At 42.5% G+C, this 25591-nt stretch overlaps 2 protein-coding genes across 4 annotated transcripts; one reads left to right on the top strand and one right to left on the bottom strand.

Annotated features, from left to right (window-relative positions):
* Positions 1-7015: 7015 nt before the first annotated feature.
* Positions 7016-16084, bottom strand: crmp1 (collapsin response mediator protein 1). Of its 2 annotated transcripts, none has more exons than XM_057036325.1 (14): positions 15628-16084; positions 14230-14318; positions 13941-14125; positions 13468-13632; positions 12957-13018; positions 12777-12857; positions 12085-12153; positions 11888-12008; positions 11630-11786; positions 10346-10487; positions 10103-10273; positions 9213-9392; positions 8507-8672; positions 7016-8281 (listed from the first exon to the last, which is right to left on the bottom strand). In XM_057036325.1, exons 1-14 carry the CDS (start codon positions 15970-15972, stop codon positions 8190-8192), a joined length of 2025 nt encoding a protein of 674 aa, XP_056892305.1. In that variant the 5' UTR covers positions 15973-16084; the 3' UTR covers positions 7016-8189. The 2 variants fall into 2 exon arrangements, with proteins under 2 accessions (XP_056892305.1, XP_056892306.1); XM_057036326.1 differs by lacking the exon at positions 15628-16084 and adding an exon at positions 14926-15110.
* Positions 16085-16190: 106 nt separating this feature from the next.
* On the top strand, positions 16191-25289 carry wfs1a (Wolfram syndrome 1a (wolframin)). 2 transcript variants are annotated; one of them, XM_057036324.1, is made up of 12 exons: positions 16191-17218; positions 17539-18122; positions 19709-19788; positions 20760-20904; positions 20986-21159; positions 21461-21538; positions 21629-21732; positions 21814-21945; positions 22050-22295; positions 22417-22695; positions 23160-23323; positions 23416-25289. In XM_057036324.1, the coding sequence occupies exons 2-12, from the start codon at positions 17573-17575 to the stop codon at positions 24587-24589; spliced, it is 3126 nt and encodes a 1041-aa protein (XP_056892304.1). In that variant the 5' UTR covers positions 16191-17218; positions 17539-17572; the 3' UTR covers positions 24590-25289. The 2 variants fall into 2 exon arrangements, with proteins under 2 accessions (XP_056892304.1, XP_056892303.1); XM_057036323.1 differs by having other exon boundaries at positions 21458-21538.
* The last annotated feature ends 302 nt before the right edge of the window (positions 25290-25591 follow it).

The raw sequence follows: 25591 nt of genomic DNA, 5'->3' as shown, positions 1-25591 counted from the left end.
CGCGCAATATAAAACATGTTGCCAACATTTCTGGCTCACTTAATGTGTCATCAGTCATCTTCATGCTATGTCAGCTCAGTGTCTCTATGGCATCCATAAAAACTGGATAACTGGACAAACTGCCACTTGGGCAGCAACAAACAACATCAGTTTCTCTGAACTCTTAATTAAATCCTGGGAAATGACCCCAAGGGAGCTACAGGTTATTGATTAGAAAGAGAATACCACAAAGAATGTGCTGGTGAAACCTCACAATCTCACACACTCATACACCCTTCACTATGATTTCTGGAGCCATCTGCTCCAGAGGTCTGTCCCAATGATCATGGCCTTGTGTTTTAGAATTATCCTTTCATGCAGAGAGAGTGGGAATCAGCACCAACACAGCCACGTGTGAAGCTATGCAGAGCTGCAAACATCCTTCCTTGATAACCTTCCAGGTGCTCCTGGATGTAAGCTTCAATCCTTCACACGTTGCTCCTTCATTTTTGCTCTTTTAGCGGCTGTTGGCGGCATCACTCTAAACCTATGGTGGCTGTTCTGACAGCAAAAACAGATCTGGCTGTGTTAGATGTAAACAGGATTCCTGTATTAGCCTTGAGGTACTGAAGGAATTTCAAATGAATTCTTAAGATGCAGCAATCTTCATTCTTAAATGGCTAAAGCAGGAAGAGCTGCACAAATTAGGTTTTTAGTATTTTAATAACCTAGGTATTGGTTTAATTGGGTCTGGTATGTTCTGATTTACACCATATAATGGTGACAGCTCTAGTTTCAGCTAACTAAATGCTACATGCTACATAGAAACAACAAGCTTAAACTGCTGACAGAAATTCATTTGCTTTTAATTTATACTTGCCTTCCCAGTTTCACATAGTGGCCATCTAGACATAGTGTTTTCCTAAACAGGGGTGTGAGAACAAGGTGTTGTTCCAGCATTTATGGAGTAATTTGCAGTTTGCAGAGATTGCAGAGGTGTGTCCGCTCTTCTCTTGTCAGCTCTTGCCTGCTGGCAGCTCCTGGCTTCTTCTGATTTTCTGAAAGAGCAGGCCTGTGTTGTTGATGCTGTTGTTGTTTATTGGGTTGAACTTCTAATTGAGAAAGTTTGTTGCTTGTGTGAGAGCTGCATTTGTGACCAGGCTGATTTGTGAGTCAATCATGCGGAGCTTGGGGCTGTAATTTTGAAACTTGTAATTACTTCTGTGTTTTATTAAGCAGAAGTTAAGTGTGTTGGTAGTAAGGCACATCATAATTAGGAATCTTTGCTTGGTGGCAGCTTATGTACAGAGGCCATCCGTCCATGCCTCCACCCAGGTAGTGGGCAGGGCCACTACCTGGTTCAGGCCCATCAGATCCTCTAGACACCTGCAACTCATCTATGTTCAATCATCTGCGCCTGCCTCCTGCTTAAGAGGCTGATTCCTTCTTTGACCTTTGCCAGTTCATTGTCCTCTCCTTTGATTTTTGCTCATTTTGCCTCTCTTCTGTCTGCAGACTTCCTAAACCCGAGCTCCACTGCCCATATCACCCAGCCTGCTTCTTGCTTAGCCGTGGTTTTATCTATGCTGAGAGTTGTTGGCAATCACGCTGTTCATTTTCAGTAAAAGAGCTAAACCTGATCTTGTAGTGTGAGTCTGCATTTGTAGGGTCAGATCCCGTCAATCTTAAAATATCGATCTGTCCCTTTATCTATCTCTAATCATGCTTTCCTAAAGCTTAGCATGTATTGTGTCTCTAAAGTCTCTGCATTCAGAAACCCACAGTGCTCATGCAGGCAGCAGTGGCTTGTAAAAACAGTTTTAGAGGAAGAAGCATTGGGCAGAAACCTGCAGATATCAAATTTAAACATGACTAAATAAGACAAATGTATCAGGTAAAGTTGAGAATTTTTCTTTCCATGTAAAAGTTTAGATCTGCTTGTAGGAACTCATGTTTAGGACAGACATGATTAACAGGAATGATACAAATTTGGACACATATAAACCTCACTGACAGTAAAACCTACCATTAGCATAATCTGCATCGACAGTACTTCGTCATACTATGACATTTAGTTCTGGTTGTTATTTACTGCATTTACAGGGTTTTTTGGTTTGTTTTTTTCATGGCAGCATTGCTGGATGCAGCTCTGGAACCATCAATTGGGGAAGCGTGTCACAGCTGTCTGAGTAATTTGCCATGATGGAGCCTTCTGTTATTGCCAAGCAGCATCCCGTTCCTTTCAAGGGATACTTATGACACCTGTTCCCATTTCTGCACAGGCTAAACACACAAAGCTACTATTTTCCACAGTTTCCTCACCTCTGTGATTTCACATCTGCTGGAGAAGCTGGAGAAAATCCATCACTTAAGGTTTCCAAACCTGAATATTCCATGGCTTTAGTTTGATCCCAGAGCAGATGGCAGCGGCATGGTGGCCTCTTTTGGTTTCTCTGAAAGTGACCTGGAACAATCATAATGCCTCCTGTGATCTACTGCACTTCACCTTCAGAAGCTGAAAGTGTTTTCACCCTCAGACAGCCTGCATCTGATGAAGGTGAGGAACACGTCGAGTTTGGCACTGAGGTCTGCCTAATGTCTGCAGATTACACGATTGAAATTTATATATACCAACAGAAAAAAACCTTCCAGTATGTCGAGCTGGATTTGACTGCATGAAAGCAGCAGTTTGACTGCACGATTGGCATCTTGCTACCCATCATTTCCTTTTCAGGAGCTGCCTAAGACCAAGTGATGTCAATTTCTGCAACGAAGAAACTTGAAAATAAACCCAGCCGATGCTTTCAAGGACTACAATAAAAAAGGAGAAATTCCTCAGGGACGACAGATGGCTGTATTAATAGTACAGATGTGGCAATTTGTGATAGATTGTGCTGTGACACATTGAGAGTGAAAACATATTCAATATTCAACAGCCCCTGTTGGAGTGCATTTTTTATTGGGTTATTATAGGATGAAGGGACTTTTTCAGTTTCACATTTTCGGAAGAAAACCATCATATTTGCCAATATACTTCATATAATCCTCTACAACATATAGAGTATATACACAGTTTTCTAAAGTATTAGGAAGTCAATACATCTGTTTTTATTATTATTTTTCAAAGTCTTCCATAGTGCTAAATTAGTTGTGTGGTATTATAGTTGACCTTAAAAATGACTATGGAACGTATTGATGACATGTTTAATATGCTGCTCTGTTGATAGTAATTCTGCATGGTCAGCTTTAACTGGCTTCTCTTAACTGCATTTGGATTCAGTTACATTTTAAAAACATCCAGACTCAGAGTCGGTTTGCTGCAGAACACTGGTCATTTTAATAACCGCAATTATTGAAAATGTCACCGACTCCATCGAAAATAAGCAACGTAAATCAAAAACATGAAAGAAATGGAAATAGTGTTTGAACAAAGGAAGGGGTCATACAGAAGTTGATTCCTGGCAGCCAGAGATCCACCTAAAGGTGCTTTCAAACGGGGAACCAGGCAGAGATCCAGATATGATAGAACCGGCAGTAATGAGGGAACTGGGCAAGTGTCTTAAAGATGACCAAGGAGTAGAGAGTTGTTCCTATGACAACAGAACCCTTTTTTACACTGCAATTACAACACGCAGCAACATAAAAGGCACCTGTGTGAAGGATTGCTTGTTTTTGAGGAGATGAAAAGTTGGAAGGTGAACTGATTGTGGAAGAGGCGTTCATTAATTTCCACATTTCTCCTCAGTTCCCTGTAGCGGTTTGACTGTGTTTCCATGGTGAACAAATTCCTTTTGAAGTGTTGGAGTTGTTTTTGGAATCCCAACCTCTCAGAACTCTTCATAGGCTTCATCACAGCTCTTTTCAGAGGCGCCGTCTCCTCACGGTTTCTCTCTCGGAGGGCAGGTTCAGGTGTCCACTCCACACATTCAGACTGAATCTCCAGCACCGCTCCTTGACAGTTGTCGCCTTTTGAATACATCCTATCTTTGATGTCGGGTTGCTTCTGCAAGAGACTCCAACTCTTTTGGGTTGAAGGGTGTGACACTTCTTTCTCATAAACGTCACATTTAAAGGCTCTCTGCAGGGACGTGTTCTTCTGGCTGCTGTGACTGGAGGTGCGACCCCTCCATCTCTCATTGTGTCATTCACAAAACACTTTGGCTCTCTGCGCTTCCTCATCCCTTTTTCCTGCTGTGTAGTGTTGTGTGGAGTTGCATCTCCATGTGGCTGGTCTTCAGATTCTCACTGATGCACAACCAATAGTCCTTCATCTATTTGTGGAACTCTTTTCTATTTCCATTTTCCCAGATACATTTCTGGACACATATTTTATAGACTGTATATTTTCTGTCTGATGTTATTCGCGAGGGAATCGTGATAGCTGGTCATTCTCTTTACACCATGGCTGTCAACATTTTTTTCCAGCAGCCTTTCAGAGATTTTAGATTACTCCTATGGCTTTCTGTTTAAACTTCTTATTTCAGCTCCAAGTGTTTATGTTGAAATGGAATTTGAGTGTGAAATGTAAATTGAGTGCAAAAGGAAGGGTTGAAATGGAAATTTAGGAAGGGTGTGGTGGAGACTGGGAGAGCAGATGAGTCCGTTCGCCACCTCATGAATTTACAGAAAACAAAGGCGCCCTGAAGTTCAAAGGAGACCTGCGTCAAACGACTGGGGGGGGGGGACATTCTCAGTCATTCAACTTCTTGCGCCAGCCGGAACACATGCTGTGAAGGCACCAAACACATGCGGTGCATGCAGATACGCTGTGAAGACGTCCTGTGTCCGCGCCTCGGAGGCGGGCCAGATCAGAACTGTGTACGTTTAAGCAGAGATCTCTCTGCATGCATCCTTGTATGTATCCTGACCGACTGACTGGAATAAACCATCTCCTATGGACTAACTTAGATTCATCGTTTACTTCTCCAAACGGCTAAAGTTCCGCGACAATGTCATTTCTTGTTCTTCCCCTTTTTTGTCTTCTGCCAGCCTTTCAATAATAACTAATGATATCAGTCACTGTGATATTTAATAATTAGCTTTTTGCAGCCTTCTAAGTGGCTACATCAGGAAAAACTGTCATAAGGAGCAGTTAAAATAAATGTAACATATAATCTTAACAATTTATTTGGCAAAAGTTTGTTTCTACAATAAATGATAATTGTTTTATGAATCTGCCATGAAACGTCAACATCTTCAGTAGCAATTTTAAAAAGACATGCAAAATCTGCCGCAGGAGTCCTGAAATTTTTTAATGACCCAATCTCACTCCTGAGGCTGAGCTGAGCTTTAATGACTTTAAAAATTTGGGGATGGTTTACAGGTCATGGTCTAAAACTCCACATACATCAATAAAAATGACATGAACATTAAATTCTGTTAGCTGTTGAGGGTTTATTGCTGGTGTGTTGTCATCTGTATGTTGATGTGAACTTGTGCATTAAGTCGCCTCTGGAAATAAAATAAACACGTATAAATGATCACGGTGCAAAAGAGCATGATTGTGTTTAAGTTTATGAGCGTTTAGTAATGAGAGTAAACATAAAATCCCAGGCTAAATGATCGCCTTGTTCAACCATTAAAACAGCCAATTTAATGGTCCTGCTGAAATCACCGCCGTGCTGTTTATTCATGTGCCCACAATGCACTTTTATGATTGATAATAATACATTTTACCAGAAGTGTATTTAGGAAATGGGTTTGATTTGATTTAACACCACAGAGCTTTTAGGTCGTCACAGCATTCGTTTCTGTGGTTGCAAACTTCTATTATTTATCACGTTTATTACCTGATGTCGTTTGCATTTAAGCTTAATGTATTCACTTTGCATCCCAATAGTGTGTGTTAGCAGGGCAGAAAATCACCCGTGCTCACTCCCTTTTCCGTGTGTGTGTGTGTGTGTGTGTGTGTGTGTGTGTGTGTGTGTGTGTGTGTGTGTGTGTGTGTGTGTCTCCAGGTATATGTAAGTCAGTAAGTGAGGTGGGGTGGGCTTGTGTATGGCTCCGTCTGATCCTCGGTGTGCTCCTGGTCCCCTGTTGATGGTACCGGCGTGGTGAAGTTATGGCATCCCAGTCTTACTACAACCAAGTGTTAAAATAATTAACTTGTCACACACAAATGTTCAGTTTTTTGAGTACTCTGCATTAATCCATCCACCCACTCATTCATCCATCCACCCACCCATCCATCCATCCATTCATTTGTTCATTCATTCGTTCATCCATCCATCCATCCATCCACCCACTCATTCATCCATCCACCCACCCATCCATCCATCCATCCATCATCCATCCATCCATCCATCCATCCATCCATCCATTCATCTGTTCATTCATTCATCCATCCATCCATCCATCCATCCATTCATCCATCCATTCACTTTCTTTTAACTGATTAACCCTCATTACTAATCAGGGCCACCAGGGCCAGTTGGGTTGCTGGAGTCCACTTGCTAATCGTCCCAAGCTGGACATGAAAAGTAGATTAAAAACCTGTTTAAATTTCTCTCAGAATGTGTGGGTTAAGTTTCTTAACTGTCTAAAATGAATGATGCTTAAACAATGCTTGGGGAGGGGGGGAGAAACCCAGGGCACGTTTTTGTTTGAGCAACAGTCAAGTCTTTATTCACCATTTGTGGTTCCATTGAAGACAAACAGCAACAAAACTGAGTGACAAAGAAACAAAGCTATTTAAATTTTTACCAAGAAAACACCCAGGTTCAAAGAAATAAGGACATATTAAAAAGCATTTAAAAACTTGTTAGCAAAATGTTGAGAGCTGAAGAAAATAGAGCTCAACAAAACAATAAGGATCTAATTAATCAGAAAACCATCACTTGTCTCACAGGTTTGTGACATTCTGGTAGGCAGAACGATGTGCTTGTATGCAGTTAGTGGGAACTGAAATGTTTGCACACACATCTGAGTGTGGGGGTCGAGTGCAAATGCTTTAATGCGAGTTTCAGCAGTAATGTTCAAATGAATGGAAGCGTGGCTGTCGCCACAGTCGGCGTCAATAAAGCTTACACTGAACCACTCCAGGAACACGATTGTGCTGTTTAATACAAGTGTGCTTTAAAACTGTTGAAAGGATTCAGCCACCATAACAATAAACCACAAGTTGTGCAATATCTAAAGATTTTACATGCAATATGTATAAGGGTCAAAATCACCATACAGAGCCTTTGTGAATTTTCTACCATTTTTTTCAGTAGATCAGACAATTTTAACAGCTACCTTCAAAGATGTTGCAATGAAGTTACTTTTACACCCACTTTTTAATTAAAATAGCCACAGTGGGGATCCAGGACGTGCCAAAATCACATACACCCAATCCGGGAAATGGTCTAAAATCAAGAAAAAAACATTTTGCTGGCTTAATATTAAAGTGACATGTGTGGGAATATTTGAATCTCATTAATTTGGAATATACTGATGATGACTGAGCATTTGTGATGGGACATAGCAAATGCGCCTTCTGGTGATATTGACCCAGAAATGATATACTTAAAGCTGGGCTGTGCAGGATTTTAGAACTTCCAATTCATCCTAGCCCCCCACAAACAATCCATGCAGGCTCAGTGCTGAAACGTTCCAAAGACTGATTCAGTAGTGAAAAGACTTGATTAGCTGAAGTTACAACAGCAACAAAAGCTACTACTGACACAAGCTCAAGGCTTGTCAACATCCACCAAGTTGATATCGTGGGGTTTTTCCATTCAGTCCTGCATAACCCACCTTTAGGACACATTGACATAATTATTGCCAAGATGCTGGAGAAATCTGTCATTTCTATTGCCGAACACCAGACGGGTATTAATAGAAGGAGCACCGTGTCTAAGCAGACCCACACAGCACAGGTGACAGAAGGAATCAGGGTAAAGTCATGCTCATGGGAGAGGGGATAACATTAAGACATGACACAGGGGACAGCTTTTAGTTTTTGGAAGGGGGTTTACATCAGACATGTGTGTCTGCGTGAGCACGGGTGAGTGCACATACGTGTCTGTGCCCCAAATGTTTGTGAGTTCCTGACTGACGGTGGTTCTATGTCTGTTTAGTGGAAGTATTGATGTGCTTTTCTTTTACCTCAAGAAGAACAAAAACCACCAAAGTGAAAAAGACGGTCCTGAAAAAAGAAATGCATTCATGCCAGTGTGCTCACACTTCCTGTACACACGCAGACACACACGTACACACGTACTCAGAGTTCAACCAAGGCTGGTGATGTTGGAGCGACCGCCAGGGGGCGCTACAATGCGGTGGCCAGACCGACGAGGAATGTTGTCATCAATTTGTGCCCCTGGAGACATAATTACAATAATCTATTAAGGTAAATGAGACAGACAGACAGACAGACAGACAGACAGACAGACAGACAGACAGACAGACAGACAGACAGACAGACAGACAGAGATAGATAGATAGATAGATAGATAGATAGATAGATAGATAGATAGATAGATAGATAGATAGATAGATAGATAGATAGATAGATAGATAGATAGATAGATAGATAGATAGATACCTGACAGGCTAAAGTTGGACTGGTGGAGGTTGCGTATTGGTGGTGGTTGGTGTGAAGTGGGGGACGTTTTGGCTGATGGTGCAGGAGTGATGTATTTGGGAGTTGGGACCATGTCATACACAGGGCCATCATACATCCCACGCATCACACCTTGATTGACCCTTACCTGGAAAGAAAACACATAGAGACGCAGCATTTCTTTAAAAAGACTCGAGCCTGAAAACCCAGCGTGTGGAGTGTGGGTTGACACTTACAAAAGAAGCCACGAAGCCCTCAAAACTAAAACCACATCTTGAGAAGAGCCACCCCACTCTAGCTGGGAAGCCAGTGGAGTATGTCAAGAGGATAGAAAATGGACTAATGGCATTTTACTGCTGGTTTTTGTCCACTATGATTGGCAGAGTAGAGTGAAGATGTGATTTTCTGTGCAGAGCTACCATCATGAACCGTGGCTCAAGAGTGTTTCCATTGCCTGAATGAGCACTTCCTGAGATGGAGGAAACATGATGGTGTAATCAGTCACATACTTGACCGGGCACCTGATGCTAAATGGAAACACTGTGTTTCTCAGCACAACGGCCTCAAATACGGTCCGAAATACAAAAAATATATATATTTTAATACATAGATTTACAAAATATACAGACAATATAGCAGAAAATCTTAAAGGAGAGTACTGCAGCGCTAACAGATGTGTGTTCCGTACCTGGTTCCTGCATTTAACACGCTGATAAGCGTAGTCTGGGAATTGTTTGCGGGGAATAAATCGTCCGGTGCCCTGCTGAACCTGCAGATTTCCCTCTTCATAAACTACTCGACCTTGACTCAACACCAGCGCGGGACCCCCGCGACACTCCAGACCCTCAAAGATGTTGTAATCTGAAGCCTGCATGTAGAGGAGAGAGAAGACATGAAAAAGAAAATGGGAATGAGGTTCAAAGAACAAAGGAAATCCCTTTGTTCTCGCTGACATTCATGATTGCGACCCGCTTTGTAATTTCAGCAGACATTGTATCTGAAATCCCAGAGAAGTAGTTGGAGGGATGGGGGGGGGGGGGGGGGGATAAGTGTAACATTCGGGGTGACAGTTGAATAGGAAGGGATGGAGGGAGAGATAGTAGCACAGAATGGGTGAGGGGCGAAGAGGATTATACCCGAAAGCTGGCACCAATCTGGATTAGAGTCAGAAGGAGCAGAGCAGATTGAATACATCAACCAAAGCCTTCTATCTTTCACTGCACTGCACTCAAAAGGTGTTATCATTTCAAAGATTGTTTTGCCATGTAAATGACAAAAAAATGCATATTTATGTTTCATTATTTTGGTTCAGACGCCCTTGAGACGTTAACCTTTAATTTGCATCAATGAGATTTTTTAAATGATGGAAAGGGATTGAAGGAAATTTTGCTTGAGGCATTAAAAAGGTTTTATTTAAAAAGTCTGATAAAATGATATTGTTGTCTCTGACTTGTTCTTTTTTTTTAATTATTCACAAAATCCCGTCATATGTAATAGTGTTCATGCCCTGAACACAGCAGACAGCCTTTCCCCTAATTTCCTGCCATTTTCTCTTCTTTTTTTCTCTCGTCATCTCACCGACTGCTGAGTTCTGGCAGTGATGGTCTTCACGCTGTCGGGGTCCCAGATGACCACGTCGGCATCAGAGCCCACGGCAATCCGGCCTTTGCGTGGATAAAGGTTGAAGATTTTCGCTGCATTGGTCGAAGTGACAGCAACAAACTGGTTTTCGTCCATCTTCCCCATGGCCTGACAGACAGAATCTTGAGCATTTAGAATGTACGAACCTTTCACAGATACAGGCGCTATATTAATGCTCACCACAGCTTTGTCCCAGACGAATCCCATCCTCTCTTCAACCCCATTGGTCCCCTCTGGGATCAGGGTGAAGTCATCTTTGCCAATTGCTTTCTGGGAAGTGTTGTATGCACAGTGAGCGCTGCCCACCACCTGGAGGTCCCCGCTGTGCAAATATATATGAACTCATCAGTGTGGCCCTAAAGGTGCAGGTCTCAGTGCCAACTGTTGAATAAATAGTCAGCTTTTAATTTGGTATGTACTTCTGTTCACCACTAGGTGTCTTCAGTGAGCTCTGGGGCAGAATAATGAAATGTTAAATAATGACCTTGCCAGGATTGTGGAAAAAAACTAAAATAACATTCCATAAGCCTGAACTGTGTTGATCAAAGACCTGCATCACCAAAATGCAATCAATTATCTTTTCGATCTGAACGAACATAAGAGGCTGCTTTTCGCACAATAACTGCCTGATTACTGGAATGTCAGGCAAACGTGTTTTTCTTTGCACCTCTTGAACTAAAATTAGATCCTGTCACTTCAGCAGGAGCTCAGGCAAAACAGCAGTATGATGACACCACTGGCATGACAGCAAGGACCCACCCAGAAAGTCTCAGAAGAAGAGGGGAGGAGGCATGAAATAAAGGAGGAAGTGGAGGCTCCTGGTAGCCAAGGCAACAGATGATGAATAATTCTAGTTGCTGGTTGCTGTGCTATTTACGGAATTGAGGGCAGTCAAAATTGTACAGCAGGATACTCCGTGCATTGTGTGTGTGTGTGTGTGTGTGTGTGTGTGTGTGTGTGTGTGTGTGTGTTGATATCTATTTATACATAGTATATATTGTATGTTTAAAGTGGCTGCTAACGTGGGCTTGATATTTTTCAATTAAATGTTTAAGCCAACCAGGAAATACTGATAATGGGCACTGATTTTCACCTTAATTTCCTCTCCATCTGGCTGGGCCCTCTCACTGATGCAGGTCTGACATTGTGCATTACACTTTGCCGTGATATGAATACTAAACTGATATCTAAGCACAAACAGAGTTAGATTAGTGTAGGTGCATCTTCAGAGTGTCCTATGGCTAATTTGCATTTCACTTTCTGCAGAGGTTACAGCAAATTAGGCACACGCTCTGAATTAATTCAAAGTAATTACATGCTCCAGTATTCCAGGAAATATACTTTAGCTAAAGGCTTATCTTAGAATCATCATCATCATATACTGCAACATTTATGTGACCTTCCAATTAAAGGAGGATTAGTTGACTTAATGTGTGTGAGTCACAGAAAAGTTTCAGTAGATACCAAGCCAGAAGCGTGTGTAGATGGTCCGGGGTTGTAGGGTCGGGGCTCAAAGGTGGAGATGTCACGTAAGCAGCTGCTTTGGCCCAGTTCTTGCTAAAATAGTGAGAACCATCTGTGGCTAGGCTGGCTGTGATCGGCTCCCCGAATACAACAGATCCTGTCCAGAAGGATACAGAAGACAGAAAATGAAATATGCTGTTTGAGTGTGGCTGAGAAACACTGGGAAACAAAACAACATAGAGGAAGAGAGAGTCTGACCCTTCCTACGGGCCTGCGTGATCGTGTCAGCTGCACTCTTGCTCATCACCTTGGTGATGTAGACAGGACAGTTAACACGGCTACCCAGAGTGATGGCGCGGAATACTGCTTCAGCCTCCAGCTGCGATGCGGTACGTAAGAGGAACGTTAAAGGGACAGACCAAGAGAAACAGTGAGACGCATCAACGTGTTATTACCTCTTCGGGACGACTTAGTGGATGGCCTTCCGGTCCAGTTATTCCCATTCCGAGGATTTTCTTCTGCTCCTAAACAAATGAACAGAATTATCTTAAAACCCAAACAGTGACTGTCGACTTTACATTGAGGAACTCTCATGTCATATTTTAACCACCAGAATGCTGCTTCGGTACCCTCACCTGAGTCTGAGAGTGGACAATAATAACTCTATGGCCTGTCATACTATGAAAGAAATTGATGAATCAATTACAATCAATTACAACATAACCTTGTTGCTATGTAGTGGCTATTGTTGCGTCACCCACCACTGATTTCATCCTTAATTTGTGGTAACTGTGGTTAATGGAACACACATTTTGTTGTCATTCATCAATCATTAGCATCATCCTCCCATCAATCATCATTGGTTTTACCATATCTGACATTTAAATAACAACCAGCATCTCACCACTGCTGCCCACAGCCCTGTTACGTCATCACCATTAGTATAAAGACAGGCCGTGCCCAAGTCGGCTTACAAAAAACCCACAAAACCAAAATAGACCCTGAGTCACTCACTGAAAACAGCTCATGTATAATGTTTGGATGATGAGAGTTTCTAGTATTATTTCACAGCAGGAAATTTAACAGTGTGTTAATTTTACTGGCTGTTGATGACGGCGAAGGAAAATATGTGTTAAGCGACACTTACCTGAGCGATCAGGTCCCCATTTTCAGCATGAACTAAGACCACAGCGCCAAGCTGTTTCAAGAAGGAGAAGGCCTCATAGAGCTAAGGGAGTCCCAAAACACAAATGGGATTATTAAACTCTCCAGATTTCAACCTAAACACACAGGGTTGAGTAAAATAATCTTTGTTTGGGAAACCTACCTCTGAGTCTGACAACTGGTACACATCCTTGTAGGCCATGTACACTTGGAAGGAGTTGATACCTACAACATCATACATGATTACTGGGGAAGATTCAAAAGCGAATCAAGAAGATCAAAGTTTACCCAGAGGGGCGGGTGGGGGGAGTGAGGGTGGGGGCATTTCCAAAAAGGCATGGTAAAAGAGAAGTACCATTGTAACATTTACTTTTGACAGAATTCGGGCAGGCAGGCAGCTGCCTCTGCTTATTGTACGCCCTTTGTTACAGCTCTCCCAATAGTAAAGTCTTTTCTCCTTACTTAGAACAGATTACATGTGAAGTGTCTACAGCGCCACCATGACAGCATTGTAATGAGTACAACAGATTTCTACCCTGAGTTCCATATAAGAGGATTCAATTGTGGGCCAAGTTGTTTCTAAATCTGTCCCCATTGTTCATGTGAAACTGTTCCAACATTGAGCTGAGCACAAGTCTGAAACAGGAACTGTGCTGGATGAAATAGGGACATACCTTTTTCATGCACCAGCAGCTCCAGCTCGTCTTTAACGGCTTCATTCCACTGGGGGATGTCCACGTGCAGGGAGTAATCGCAGCACGCCTTCTTATCTGCAGCCTCCTGCCAGCATTCAAAGGCCTCTAGCAGACTCTCGCCAGGTTGTGGGGTCACATGGTCGACTGATGGGTGGAAGAAATCAGAAGTATAGATGAAAAGATGCATGCTAGATAGACAGATGGATGGGCAGACCGGCAGATGGATAGACAGACAGAGAAGCAGATGAATAAATGGATGGATGTGCTGTACAGACATATAATGTACACAAACACTGTCTGACTATATGTTCACAAACCGTACACACAAACTTGTTTAATTCCACACTCACATTGTTCTACAGCAACGTCTGTGCAACATACATTGAGATCTTTTTGTGTATATTTGTATACATAGAAACCCAGTGAGTTTGCAGTGGGGCAGCAGGACTCACTGATCATGGTGGTGCCTCCTGTGATTGCAGCCTTGGTGCCCTGACAAAAATCATCCACAGGTCTGGTGCCGAGGTAGGGCTTCATCAGGCAGGTGTTGACATCAATCCCCCCTGGCATCACCATGCGGCCATTAGCCTCGATCACCTTGACATCGCCGGGCAGAGCCAAGTCCTCCCCCACCTGCCTGCCGAGGTAGAAACAGAGAAATGATGGCCAACGTGATGGCAGTGGTTGTATCTGGGTTTTCAGGGGTGATGTGGAAGAGGTCAAGAGTGAATGAGGACACACTTGATGAGTCCATCCTCAATGTAGACATCAGCGTAAAAAGACTGGTCGTCGTTGACCACCCGTCCTCCTTTGATCAACACTTTTTCACTCTATAAAAGAGAGAAGAGAGAGAGAGAGACTAAAAGACTAAACTGAGTTTTAATATTACACAATCACTTAAATAAACCACAGCCTTACACTAATATGGAGACACTGGATTATGAGAGTGGACAGAAATAAATAATATAAATGGCTTCTTCTCATTATAATCTCTTTACACTAAATGTAATAATATGATGACCTTTGAAATGTGTTACATCCTGTACCAGTATGGATGGTACCTGCCTGGCAACAGTAATGGGAAGATGCACTGTCTCCATGGTAACCAGTGATCACCCATGGTTCAGATGTGCTGCAAGTTGACAGTCAAACCGAATACTTCTGATGGATGCTCTCTTTTTTCCGTCTGCAGTGTGAAATTTAGCTCAGATGTTTTTTTTCATGGATTGACAGATTGCAGGATTGAGCGCAACGTTTCTCAGTTCACATTTCTGATGTTTCCAGCAAGCAAATGCAGCATGCAAGTGAAGGATCTTCTGTTCTCTGCCACTTAGCTAAGAATTTAATCCCCTCCTTGCCGGTATTGGCAGCAGGGATTTACGGACTATATTGAAGAGATTCTCCGGCCACCGTCTCTGGCAGGACCGGAACGCTCACCGTCAGTTCGGGGATACCGTTCTTTTCCTGGTCCCTGGTCCCAGACATGCTCCGTCTTTCTGCCCCCGACAGTGAACCCTTACAGCGGCTTGCGATGCAATCGGCGGCCCTTTGTTCCCAACGATGAATGCCGCGTTTCCGTACCGAGCGACGAATCCGCCGCTGTGCGCCGCCTGCGTCAGGACGCGTATGCGAGCTTGTGCGTGCGCGCCTGTCGAACGGGATCTTCTGTCCCTGAACGCCACGGGGCCCATTTAGTCAGTACGTCCATTTCAGAGCCATCCATTTATTACTTATTTACTTCACCTTGCTAACTGTAGATTATGATTCGCAGTGTCTGAATAAACACTATTGTGTGTTTACCGCGCCGGATATTCACACATGATCCTTGGCACACAAATGCAAGTGCACACAAATAGTGCACTTGAGTAATTAAAATGAACCTTTTGGGGCATTTTTTTCTCAGCTGCGTTGACGTAAAGCAACATGGGCAACCTGCACTGCAGCAGGAATGTATTATTTATTCAGGTCTTTGTGGGAATAAAAACGTAGAGTGTTTAAATGGGCCCATCAAGTTTTGATTGTCCACAACTCACCATCATATAATGCAATTGGATGAGATGCGAAGTCTAGATGATGCTTATGCATGCAGAAATATTAAAAGGCGTAAAAGAGGTTAGAAATCTGACTCTTTCATCCTACCTTCCCATCTGGGCTCTCCTTCCCCGCTGAACGTCTGATTTGGACACCTGGCCCTCCGTCTTCTCTGCCTCCGGGGGACTTCAGGGTCCCCTCCCGAGCATCGCCGGGCGTCTTCTCCGGCGGGTCACAAATGTCTAGCCTCTCCCGGCTGCCGCTCCTCGGGGTGCGGCTCCCTTTCCTCCCCACTGTGTAGTTGTCGAAATCTATGGTTTTGCTTTCGAACGCACCTTCCACGGAACTGAACATACCAAAGCTCTTCCTCTGCTTCGGCCCGGTGCTGATCGGTCCGGCCAGATAGACCGGCAGCTCATCCTCCCGGTTCCACTGTCTTCTGCAGTCAGACATGATGGCTTCCTCCTTCCGAGTCTGGGAAATCTGGACGAGACGAGGGTGGAATGTTGCGCGTCTAACGGGGTCACCGACAACCCCGCCAGTGAAAAACGGCTCTCAGTAACACACGCGCGCGCACGCACGCACGCACGCAGGCACACACCAAAATCGTATCACTGCTGCAACTGAAATATTTAAAGCAAAAATCAAAGTACATTATTTAAAGTATATTTTAGATATTTATTATTATTTTATTATTTTAATGTGTATGCCAGTGTGTGAAATGACAAATGCAAATCTCAAATCTAACTGATCATGACATCATTTCTCCTTTGATGTGGGGGGTAGATGGTGAGCACATGAGCGGATTAAACCAGCATGTGTCATCTTTTAACCCACATCTGGAGGGCGAGACAGAGTTAACTGCTGTTGTCATGGGGGGTTGGGGGTCTTTCATTGCACACTGAACTGTAAATCAGAGAAGCTGCTGTGCTGAGCAAAACCTGCAGGTAACTCAACCTCGTTTTACCTTTTATTATTAAAGTCACTGACCTGTGTGCTAATAGGATGGCTGCTGATGTGAGCTGACAGGGAGAGGTTTTTTTTTTCTTTTTTTGACAATTATGGGCTATCCTCGGGGAACAGGGATAGTGGGGTGGAGCGAAAGCTGACTTTTCAGTACTGGCTTAGTTGAACAGCTCCCTGAACACAACGCCCCAAAGAGCCACAACAGTCAAAGGACATGATATGGTCCATTGTGGGACACCATTAAGGCAACTGACCTAAGACGTCTGTAGCTCGCTCAATAAACCTTAAAAAAACATACATAGTGAGTGAGAATCAACCACGCCAGGATGACAAATCCTGGTATTTAATTTGGATTCTGACAGAATCAACATTTGTTCAAATCAATTCCATATTACCAGACATCAAGCACAATCATAAAGTCAACTGTTAAAGGAAGTGAACAGTCTGGTGAACATGAGAAGGGACTCTGAACTGCGAGAAGGCAGGTAATCCACTCTAAACCAATTAGAGCCATTTGGTGTTTGATAAGCAGTGAAGTCTGCCTATTAGAGACACATCTATTTCAAGAGGGCTGGCCATAAATAACGCTGTTGCTCTCACAAAGCAGAACATGAGAGTAGTACCAATGTGTGTGCGTTTCTGGTTTCGTGGAGCTGGAGTCCACGAGGCTTGGCAGGGTCAACAGACGCAACTCTTGACTTGACACAACTGAGGAGAAACTAGCATCAAACTGGTAAGTTAAGGAACATTTCTGACCATTTGGAGCAAATAAGTGGCGCAAGAGCTTCTACAACATTTATGTCTGGTACAAATAAGGTGTACGAGTAACAGTCAGGGAGGTGAAAATTGTGTACTTAAGAGTGAATACACAGGACATTAATAAGTCAAACCACGTGGTTTTAATGCTATTTAGTACATTGTTAAAATCTCTTCATGATAACATCATACATAAAGTGTAATCTGAGCAGATTTTGAGCCTGTCTGACAGGAAGTGGGAAGTTCACTGTGAAATGCGATATAAATTGTTCTGAAATGTATTTACTATATTTACAGTAAGTGAAGTACACATCGCTTTTACTCCCGCACCATGGAAAAGGGTTTCCCATCAACTCCTGCTGATGACAGCACCCAGGGGTCATGCCCTGTCCAGGACGGACCTTCTCAGCCCTCCCCCATACAGATCCCTCCTTCATTTGTCTCTGATAACACCTCCAAGCCAACAAAGTCTTCATCCTCCACAGATCTCCAAAACGTATCTTCCTCCTCTTCTCAGCACTCTGCTCACAATGGCTCCGGACTATCTGATTCTCCTGCAGAGGGATCTCCCTTCCCATCCTCGTATCCTATATTTGAAACTGATTTAATAGAAGATTCCACTCTGGCCTCAGAAAGAACCCCATTAGAGTCTTCTCACCAATCTTCTCCCAATCAAATTTCATCAATTCCCAAAGAGTCAGCAGCTAAGTTCTCCTGCAATACTGCAACAGATTCAACCTGCTCTTCAAACTCCACAAGGGCTTCTGCAGCTACCACTGTCTCCCCAATGAAGCGCAGCTTTGCTTCCATGGCCAAGCTGGTGATATTACAGGAAAAGCTTCGAAAATCACAGAAGAGAGATGCAAATGATGAAGAGGAGGGTGAGATTTCTTTTAACTCTGGAGCCTTGTGGTGGAAATATGAGTGTGAATGCTTGACTTGTCCATCCATCTGTCCATCCATCCATCCATCCATCCATCATCCATCCATCCGTTCATCCATTCATCCATCCATCCTTCCTTCCTTCCTTCCTTCCTTCCTTCCTTCCTTCCTTCCTTCCTTCCTTCCTTCCTTCCTTCCATCCACTTTCCACTTGGTTGGATATTTATTCTCTTGAGACCCAGAAAAAAAGATTTTTTTTACCTGAATGAAATTGTTGTCTTGGGTGAAATAAGAGGTCCAGCTTTAAAACTGTTGTCCTCTGGAGAGGACAAAGATGTACTGTTGGATCTCAAGAGGATATATCTTTTCAAGTTACATCAGAGAGCCATTAAATAAAGTGTCTAAAAGAATCTGGTCCAGAGAAGACAACACATTAAGAGTAAAGTAGAACACATAATTTTCTGTTTTACGGAGTTTACGGAGTATATATGTGTGTGTATGTATGTATGTATGTATGTATGTATGTATGTATGTATGTATGTATGTATGTATGTATGTATGTATGTATGTATGTATGTATGTATGTATGTATGCATAGATAGATAGATAGATAGATAGATAGATAGATAGATAGATAGATAGATAGATAGATAGATAGATAGATAGATAGGCAGACAGACAGACAGACAGACAGACAGACAGACAGACAGACAGATATATACACACACATATAGGGTATATATAGCTCTGTGTGGGTGTGGGTGTGTGAGGTTTTTCCAATTTAAGCACACCAATTGTTATGATTTTGATTAGTTTGTGAGTGATAATTCCATGAATATAAACCGACAACTTTTGTGGTTCAGCTGTAATCAATAATTGTCTTTATGGCCAACATTCTCAGTCTCGTGCATTTACCAAAATAAACCTTGACTAAAACTAGTTGTAATGCAGTTTTTGTTTGTTGACTTTAGTACTCGAGTACTTGATGATCAGCTTGTTTAGTATTGCGTCAAGCCAGCTTGCATTGTAGTTACGAACGTGTTTCCATGCTTGTTTAATGTCTCAGCTCAAAGCTACTGCTGTCTATTGTCTTTTTTTTTTAAAGTAGTCCAGATTTATATCAGAAGTCAAGCGATAACACAAAGAATTTCTAAAAAATATGCAAGTCAATGTATTTCATCCATTATCTACTCTACTTATTACTGTATGTTTTTTAGTTTTGCATTTTAGAGCTGTGAAAGTGCAAAATCATGGCTGCACCAAGAAGAAAGTATAAAAAGATCTCCTCTGCCTTTAGGCTACTTGGCAGTTATGAAGAGTAATAAAACTTTCAGCAATCAACAGCTTCTCCAGTGACATCAGAGCTGGTCCCAGGGTTGATAGAGGTTCCTGGGTGTGGCCACAGTCAGAAAACCCCACTTGAAGTGTTTAAAATGCACCTCAGCTCCACCACTAAGTTCTACTTGTTCTCACGTTGTTCTCAATGTTTTGAGGCCTGAAAGAATTTGTTGTATGTCATATGGATATGGATATGGATAATATGAACATGGCATATACATGACAGAGGCATCTCCTTGTCCTCTAGATGAAGAACCGGAGGAGGACTTGACTGTGGAGCAGGTGAAAGAGAAGGCCGAAGCTGGTGATGCCCCTGCTCAGACCCGGGTGAGAGAAAATACATCCACACAGTTTCAGTCCTGTAGGTTGACTCAGTCTGGCAGCACTTGTTTCTATTTCTGGCTGTTGGGAAGATGATCCCAGGCTTTCATATGCTACACAGAAATATCCTGTGTGTGTGTGTGTGTGTGTGCCTCTCACACAAACACACACTAATAATAATAATAATAATAATAATAATAATAATAATAATAACAACAATAATAATAATAACTGATGCTATAGTATGCATCGCACTATGTGTGCACATATAATCTTTTCTCTATTGATTTTCTAGACCTGTAAAAAATAATTAAATGCGCATAGAATAGCTGCTTAATATAATGGTTGTTTATCTGATAAGTGAATTGTGTGTATGGTAAAAGAGTCAGTTATTTAGATCATATCTCAGTGATACCAGACAAATAAATTCAAACACAGGTTCAGGGTTTTATTGATTTCTGAGTGTCCCCCTACACTACAAGCTGCAATTAAAATTCCTTCTCTCATGAATGGGAAGGCTCCTTTGGCAATGTAGATTTGTGAATCTAAATATCCGGGATGAGGAGTCATCCCCAGATAAATGCAAGCATAAACTTAAGAGGAGATGGTCCAGAAGGTTAAGATTAGAAAAAAGATAACCTGATACGTCACCATGGTCAGCAACCAATGCTGTACCCGGTAATTAGCCATAAAGGAGAATTATAGCTTAAAGCACAGGGAATTCTGGGATATGTAGTGATTTTTGATATCTATAATGTTGGCTGACTTTCTGGCTAACTGATCTGTGCCACAACTATAAACCACAATTAATAAAATAAGTTTCATTGTTTACTGAGACCTATTTGCCTTCAAGTTGACATTAGTCTTATTATAATATTCCAAATATGATTTCAACATGTTATTGTACAGGTATGCATAATTACGTCTGATGCAAGAAGTGTAACAAAATAACCAAGGAAAAAATTATTTTGCTTCAGCTGGGTGAGCACTACCTTATTCTTGCTGAAGAGAAGGACAAAGAGCTGAACAATCGCCTGGCTGTTGACTGGCTGATTAAAGCAGCTAAACAGGGCAGAAAAGGTGCAGCGAGACTACTGCAACGCTGCTGGATCCAGAAAAAAGGTTGATGCTTTAGAATTGGTGCAAGCTCCGCCCTGTCGGTGAGTTCATGTTTGTTGGTCATATCTGTCTATTTTTGTTCAGGAATCACGCCAGAGAATGAAGCTGATGTTCGCAGGTTGTCGGCAGAAAGCAAATTTGAGCTGGCCGTGCGAAAAGCCGCCATGATGATGTACTGGAAACTCAACCCAGAGAAGAAGCAAAAAGTGGCCGTGGCTGAGATGCTTGAAAATGTCAGCCAAGTCAGTGCACTGCAGAGTAGGGTTCACACACACACACTCATACGTGCACACACACACACACACACACACACACACACACACACACACACACACACACACACACACACACACAAACACACACACATACACGCAATTTGGATAATAATCTTTGACAGCATGTTGATATGTCAAAGCTAATTTGCTGTTAAATATACCATCAATACTGATTGTGATTTTAGGATTTACAGCTGTCATAGCGACAAATATCACATTACATGTAGGCCTCTGAGGAAATGTTTGCACCTCACCCCGTAGGTATGACTAATTCTCACCAGCAGGTGGCACTGCAAGGAACTTTCCCACCCCAACCTCAGTCCAGACCCAGAAAGTATTGGAGAGTATGGTCAACAGTGAGTGTAAGCATCCAAACCGACGAAGATGCTATAAATATATGTCGAGACAGGCATCGTGTCTTACTCTGTGTGATTGCTGCTCATGTGATCCAGCTACGCAGTCGATGGATCTGGATGACTTTGTTGAGATGACTAAGAACTACGCACAAGGTATCGTGCCGGCTGTGAGCCACAGCACCCAGGGGAGTGACGGGCAGGTATTTAAATGAGCCAACCCAAAAGAGACTTGGTTTAGTTATAGTGAAGGATGTTTAAACTACAGTGTGTTTACGCTAAAGATCAATGCTGAGTTGGCCTCATCAGGAAACAAGAAGACCCAGAGAAGTTCCTGGGGGTTTGGCCGAAGCAATTTGATGCTGGATTCAGAGCAAACTGGGGCCATTAAAAAGGCCATGGATATGAAGTTAATGGTAATTATGATCATAACTGAATTTGTCATTCTTGGGTAAATCTCTTCCTAAATTCTTTGTTTCTAGCTAGTTTTCCATCCTGATGACCTCATCTATTCCTTCAGATGCTCCAGTACCCACTCAATGTCATTGTTGAACTGAAGGAGCATTTAGTCGACTGGGCATCACGAGCCGGAGTCCAGTGGCTGAGCACAATCATCCCAACACAACATGTCAACGCACTTATTTTCTTCTTCATTATCAGCAACCTGACCATTGACTTGTTTGCCTTTGTTATCCCGTTGCTTGTCTTCTACCTCTCCATTTTCTCCATGATCATGTGCACCCTCCGGATCTTCCAAAGCACCAAGGTGACTCCAGTCCCGATATATAAAGCAATTAGAGTAATACTGTCGCACATTTAGAGAAATAGCCAGAAAATTGGCTACACTGACATCTTTCTGCCTCCTTTTCCTCCCCTCAATCTGGAAGACGTGGGAGCACTTCAAAGCCCTCACATCTCTGCTGACGTGCTTCGAGCCTAGCCTTGATGTGGAGCAAGCAGAGACAAACTTTGGCTGGAACAATCTGGAACCATACCTTTATTTTATCCTTTCAGTTTTCTTTGTCATTTTCTCCTTCCCTGTAGCTGATAAACAATGGATCCCATGTTCAGAACTCTCCACCGTGGCCATATTCTTCACTGCCGTCAGTTACAACAGCCTCAGTCATACAGCTACAACGTATGCACGCCGGGCAATCATCATAGAGGTCAGGCAGTACTCAACACAGGCATTTGATTAAACTAAATCATTAAACACACACTATGTAACCAAGAGGTAACAACAACATTAAGGCCATTTTAGGAGGTTACAGCAACATTACAACCTTTCTTGTTGGATAAAAGCAAAAAAGAAGTCCCATGAATTCTAGATGTGTTCGCATGGATTTTTCCTGGGTCCAAAGATGAAACAACATCATTTTCATGTGACCTTTTCATTTGGGGTCAGAGTTTGTGCCGCTGTGATTGCACCCATGGGAGTGAGTTCTGGCTTTGACTAAATCAAGACCGGGGTACAGTTTTCAATCAAAATATTTGTATCACTACTAATTACCACTGATTAAAGCTGGGAGTGATGACTGTTAGCAACACCAATTATACAATGTTGACTATTTTGTTGTCACATTTTCTCAGATCATAACTGTGTTATTTTATTCTATTTTCTCCAACAAAGGTGGCATCATCCCTCTGCAGCCTGACCCAGTTTTTACCAGCAAACCTTACGGCACTTCGTTTCTTGGGGCGCACCTTTGCCACATTGCCACTAGGGGAGTCAGTGGAGCTGAAGCTCAGTATACCCTGCCTGCTATATATTTACCTCTTCTATCTCATTTTCAGGTATGATGACATTTTTAAAAGCACTATTAGGCTCTTCTTTAAAGTGAAAATGTTTAATTTACATTCCTCCCCTGTGTGTTTTTACCTGCCAGCATGGCACGAATGCGTGGTTTCAGAGGGACTTACTGCGTTCTGGTTCCTTACCTTGTGTGCTTCATGTGGTGCGAGTTCTCAGTCGTGCTCCTACAAAATTCATCTGCTGTGGGATTGATCCGCACCTGTGTGGCCTATTTCCTCTTCCTCTTTGCCTTACCTGCTCTTGCTTTTGGCCTGGCCACCATGATGTGCATCCAGTTTTTAAAGTGGTTCCTTGAGCTGGAGCTCACCAAGATGATCGTTACCCTGGTTGTTTGTGCAATACCGGTCACCCTGCGGCTCTGGACACGATTCAGCATGTCAATTCTCAGTGTTTTCCATTCACTGACCCATCGCGGCCTGGTCAAAGTCATCCTGCTCTGCATCTCCATGGTCATGCTGTTCTCCTCAGTCTACGTGTACCATGCAGAGGGGCAAGCGTACAATTCCACATTGACTTGGGATCAGTACAACCAGGCATGTGGGCCCCCTGCATGGAAAACTAAAGGCATGGCCCAAACACAGATCTTCTGTAGCCACCTGCATGGACACAGGGTCACCTGGACTGGTCATTTTAGGCAAGTACGAGTGGCAGAGACAGAGAACGGAGCACGATCAGTCATCAATATGTTGCCATCGTTCATGGGAGAGTGGCTGCGCTGCTTATACGGAGAGAGGTATCCCAAATGCGACACCACAGTCACTGCTGGTCAGGCAGAAAATGGGACTACATCGGCTACAGCTTCACAGCAAGGGCTGCTTCAAATTCAAGAGGAGCAAGAGTTGTGCCAAATCAAAGCCTTGGCCAAAAAAGCCTGCCATATCAAGCGCTATGACAGTTACCGCTTTGATGTTACAGTGAGGAGAATTCAAGCCGGGGCTGTGGATGACCCAGCCATGGACATCGTCCTGATGGCCAGTCATGAGTTCAGACAAGTTTTGTTGAACCTGAACCCTGGAAATGTGGTGGAGTTCAGCACCAATTTGGAGGGGCATCTGGGAGCCAGAGCTCCGGCATTTGAGCTAAATGCAATCAATTGTGTGGACTGCTCTTCTTCTCTGCTGACTGGGGGCCGACATGTGAAGATTGAGAGGGACTGGAGAGGAGCCACAATGAGAGCCATGAAGTTCGCCTTTGATTTTTTCTTTTCCCCGTTCCTGTCTGCAAAAATCAGTGTGAACTTTCAATGATGCGCTTGAAAACATTCAGGGTCCTTGTTGATTTTCTCATTGTTTACAAGAACATGGGTCTGCAGCTCATTGCTCCGTGTTGAAAGCTTTAAAAAGCAACAGCTCCAGGAAGTGACACTTTTTTAAAGTCTTTTTAGCATTTAAGTCTAACTAGTGGACTGCCACAAATATGAACATTGTTGTAAAATCTATTTTCATTGAAAGATCTGATTGTAATCTTTACCACTGATAAACGACAGAACAGGTGATCTGCTGCTCAAAATAAAATGTTACCAGAGAAAGTAGAAAGATGAACATGCTGCCTTTGGATGTTATATTTAGGCCACACTGGAAAATGGAGTGCATGTTTGCATGTGTGTGTACATGTGTGTAAAATACAGCACATTCTGAACTTGACCCTGTTCTCTGCAAATGTAAATCATAACAAACACATGACTCTAAACTACACTATGATGGTAATGTGGTAGCACATCAAATGTTTACTCAGATTATATTTTATATTTCCTTGTCTGGTCTTAAAAACCTCTTGTCTTATGACTTCATTAATGTGGCCTTCAGCTACAGAATGAAAGCCAAAATATAATTTTTTTTATTATTATTTGCTTGAATTCTATTTCTTTACTGTGTGGCCATAAATATAAAGTCCTCATTTGAATCTGGTAACATAACAATGCAGGAAATATTAAAGGACTATATTTATTTTTGGTGTTCTTTCTTTTATTTTGGGTGTTCTTTGATTTAATTGGTTATATTCTCTCAACAGCAGTGAGGGTAAAACACAGTCAAAGCCAACTTTACTTACTGAGAAGTCATAACATTAATGTTTAAAAAGATTTAGCTTGCAATGTGTTAAACTATAGTATAAAACTAAATATACGATCAGCACAAAATATGTGCTCTGTGCTGAAGAACCAGTATTACTGTTGGACAAAAGCAACCACTGAAAAGCAACTACTTAAAAGTAACTATTTTAAACCAAATGTTTTTGGTTGGATTTATTAA

Source organism: Takifugu flavidus, chromosome 6 (assembly GCF_003711565.1).
Source record: "Takifugu flavidus isolate HTHZ2018 chromosome 6, ASM371156v2, whole genome shotgun sequence".
Taxonomy (NCBI): Eukaryota; Metazoa; Chordata; class Actinopteri; order Tetraodontiformes; family Tetraodontidae; genus Takifugu; species Takifugu flavidus.
Note: the sequence above shows the minus strand (reverse complement) of the source record. Positions and strands in the feature narration are given on the sequence as shown.

Coding starts and splice junctions, on each gene's coding strand:
- wfs1a (XM_057036323.1), top strand. CDS start 17,573: ATGGAAAAGGGTTTCCCATCAACTCCTGCTGATGACAGCACCCAGGGG. Junction 22,296..22,416: donor GGATCTTCCAAAGCACCAAG/GTGACTCCAGTC, acceptor TCAATCTGGAAG/ACGTGGGAGCACTTCAAAGC. Junction 22,696..23,159: donor GCCGGGCAATCATCATAGAG/GTCAGGCAGTAC, acceptor TCTCCAACAAAG/GTGGCATCATCCCTCTGCAG.
- crmp1 (XM_057036325.1), bottom strand. CDS start 15,972: ATGTCTGACTGCAGAAGACAGTGGAACCGGGAGGATGAGCTGCCGGTC. Junction 10,274..10,345: donor TCGTCTGGGACAAAGCTGTG/GTGAGCATTAAT, acceptor TCTGTCTGTCAG/GCCATGGGGAAGATGGACGA. Junction 8,673..9,212: donor GTGTTAAATGCAGGAACCAG/GTACGGAACACA, acceptor TTTTCTTTCCAG/GTAAGGGTCAATCAAGGTGT.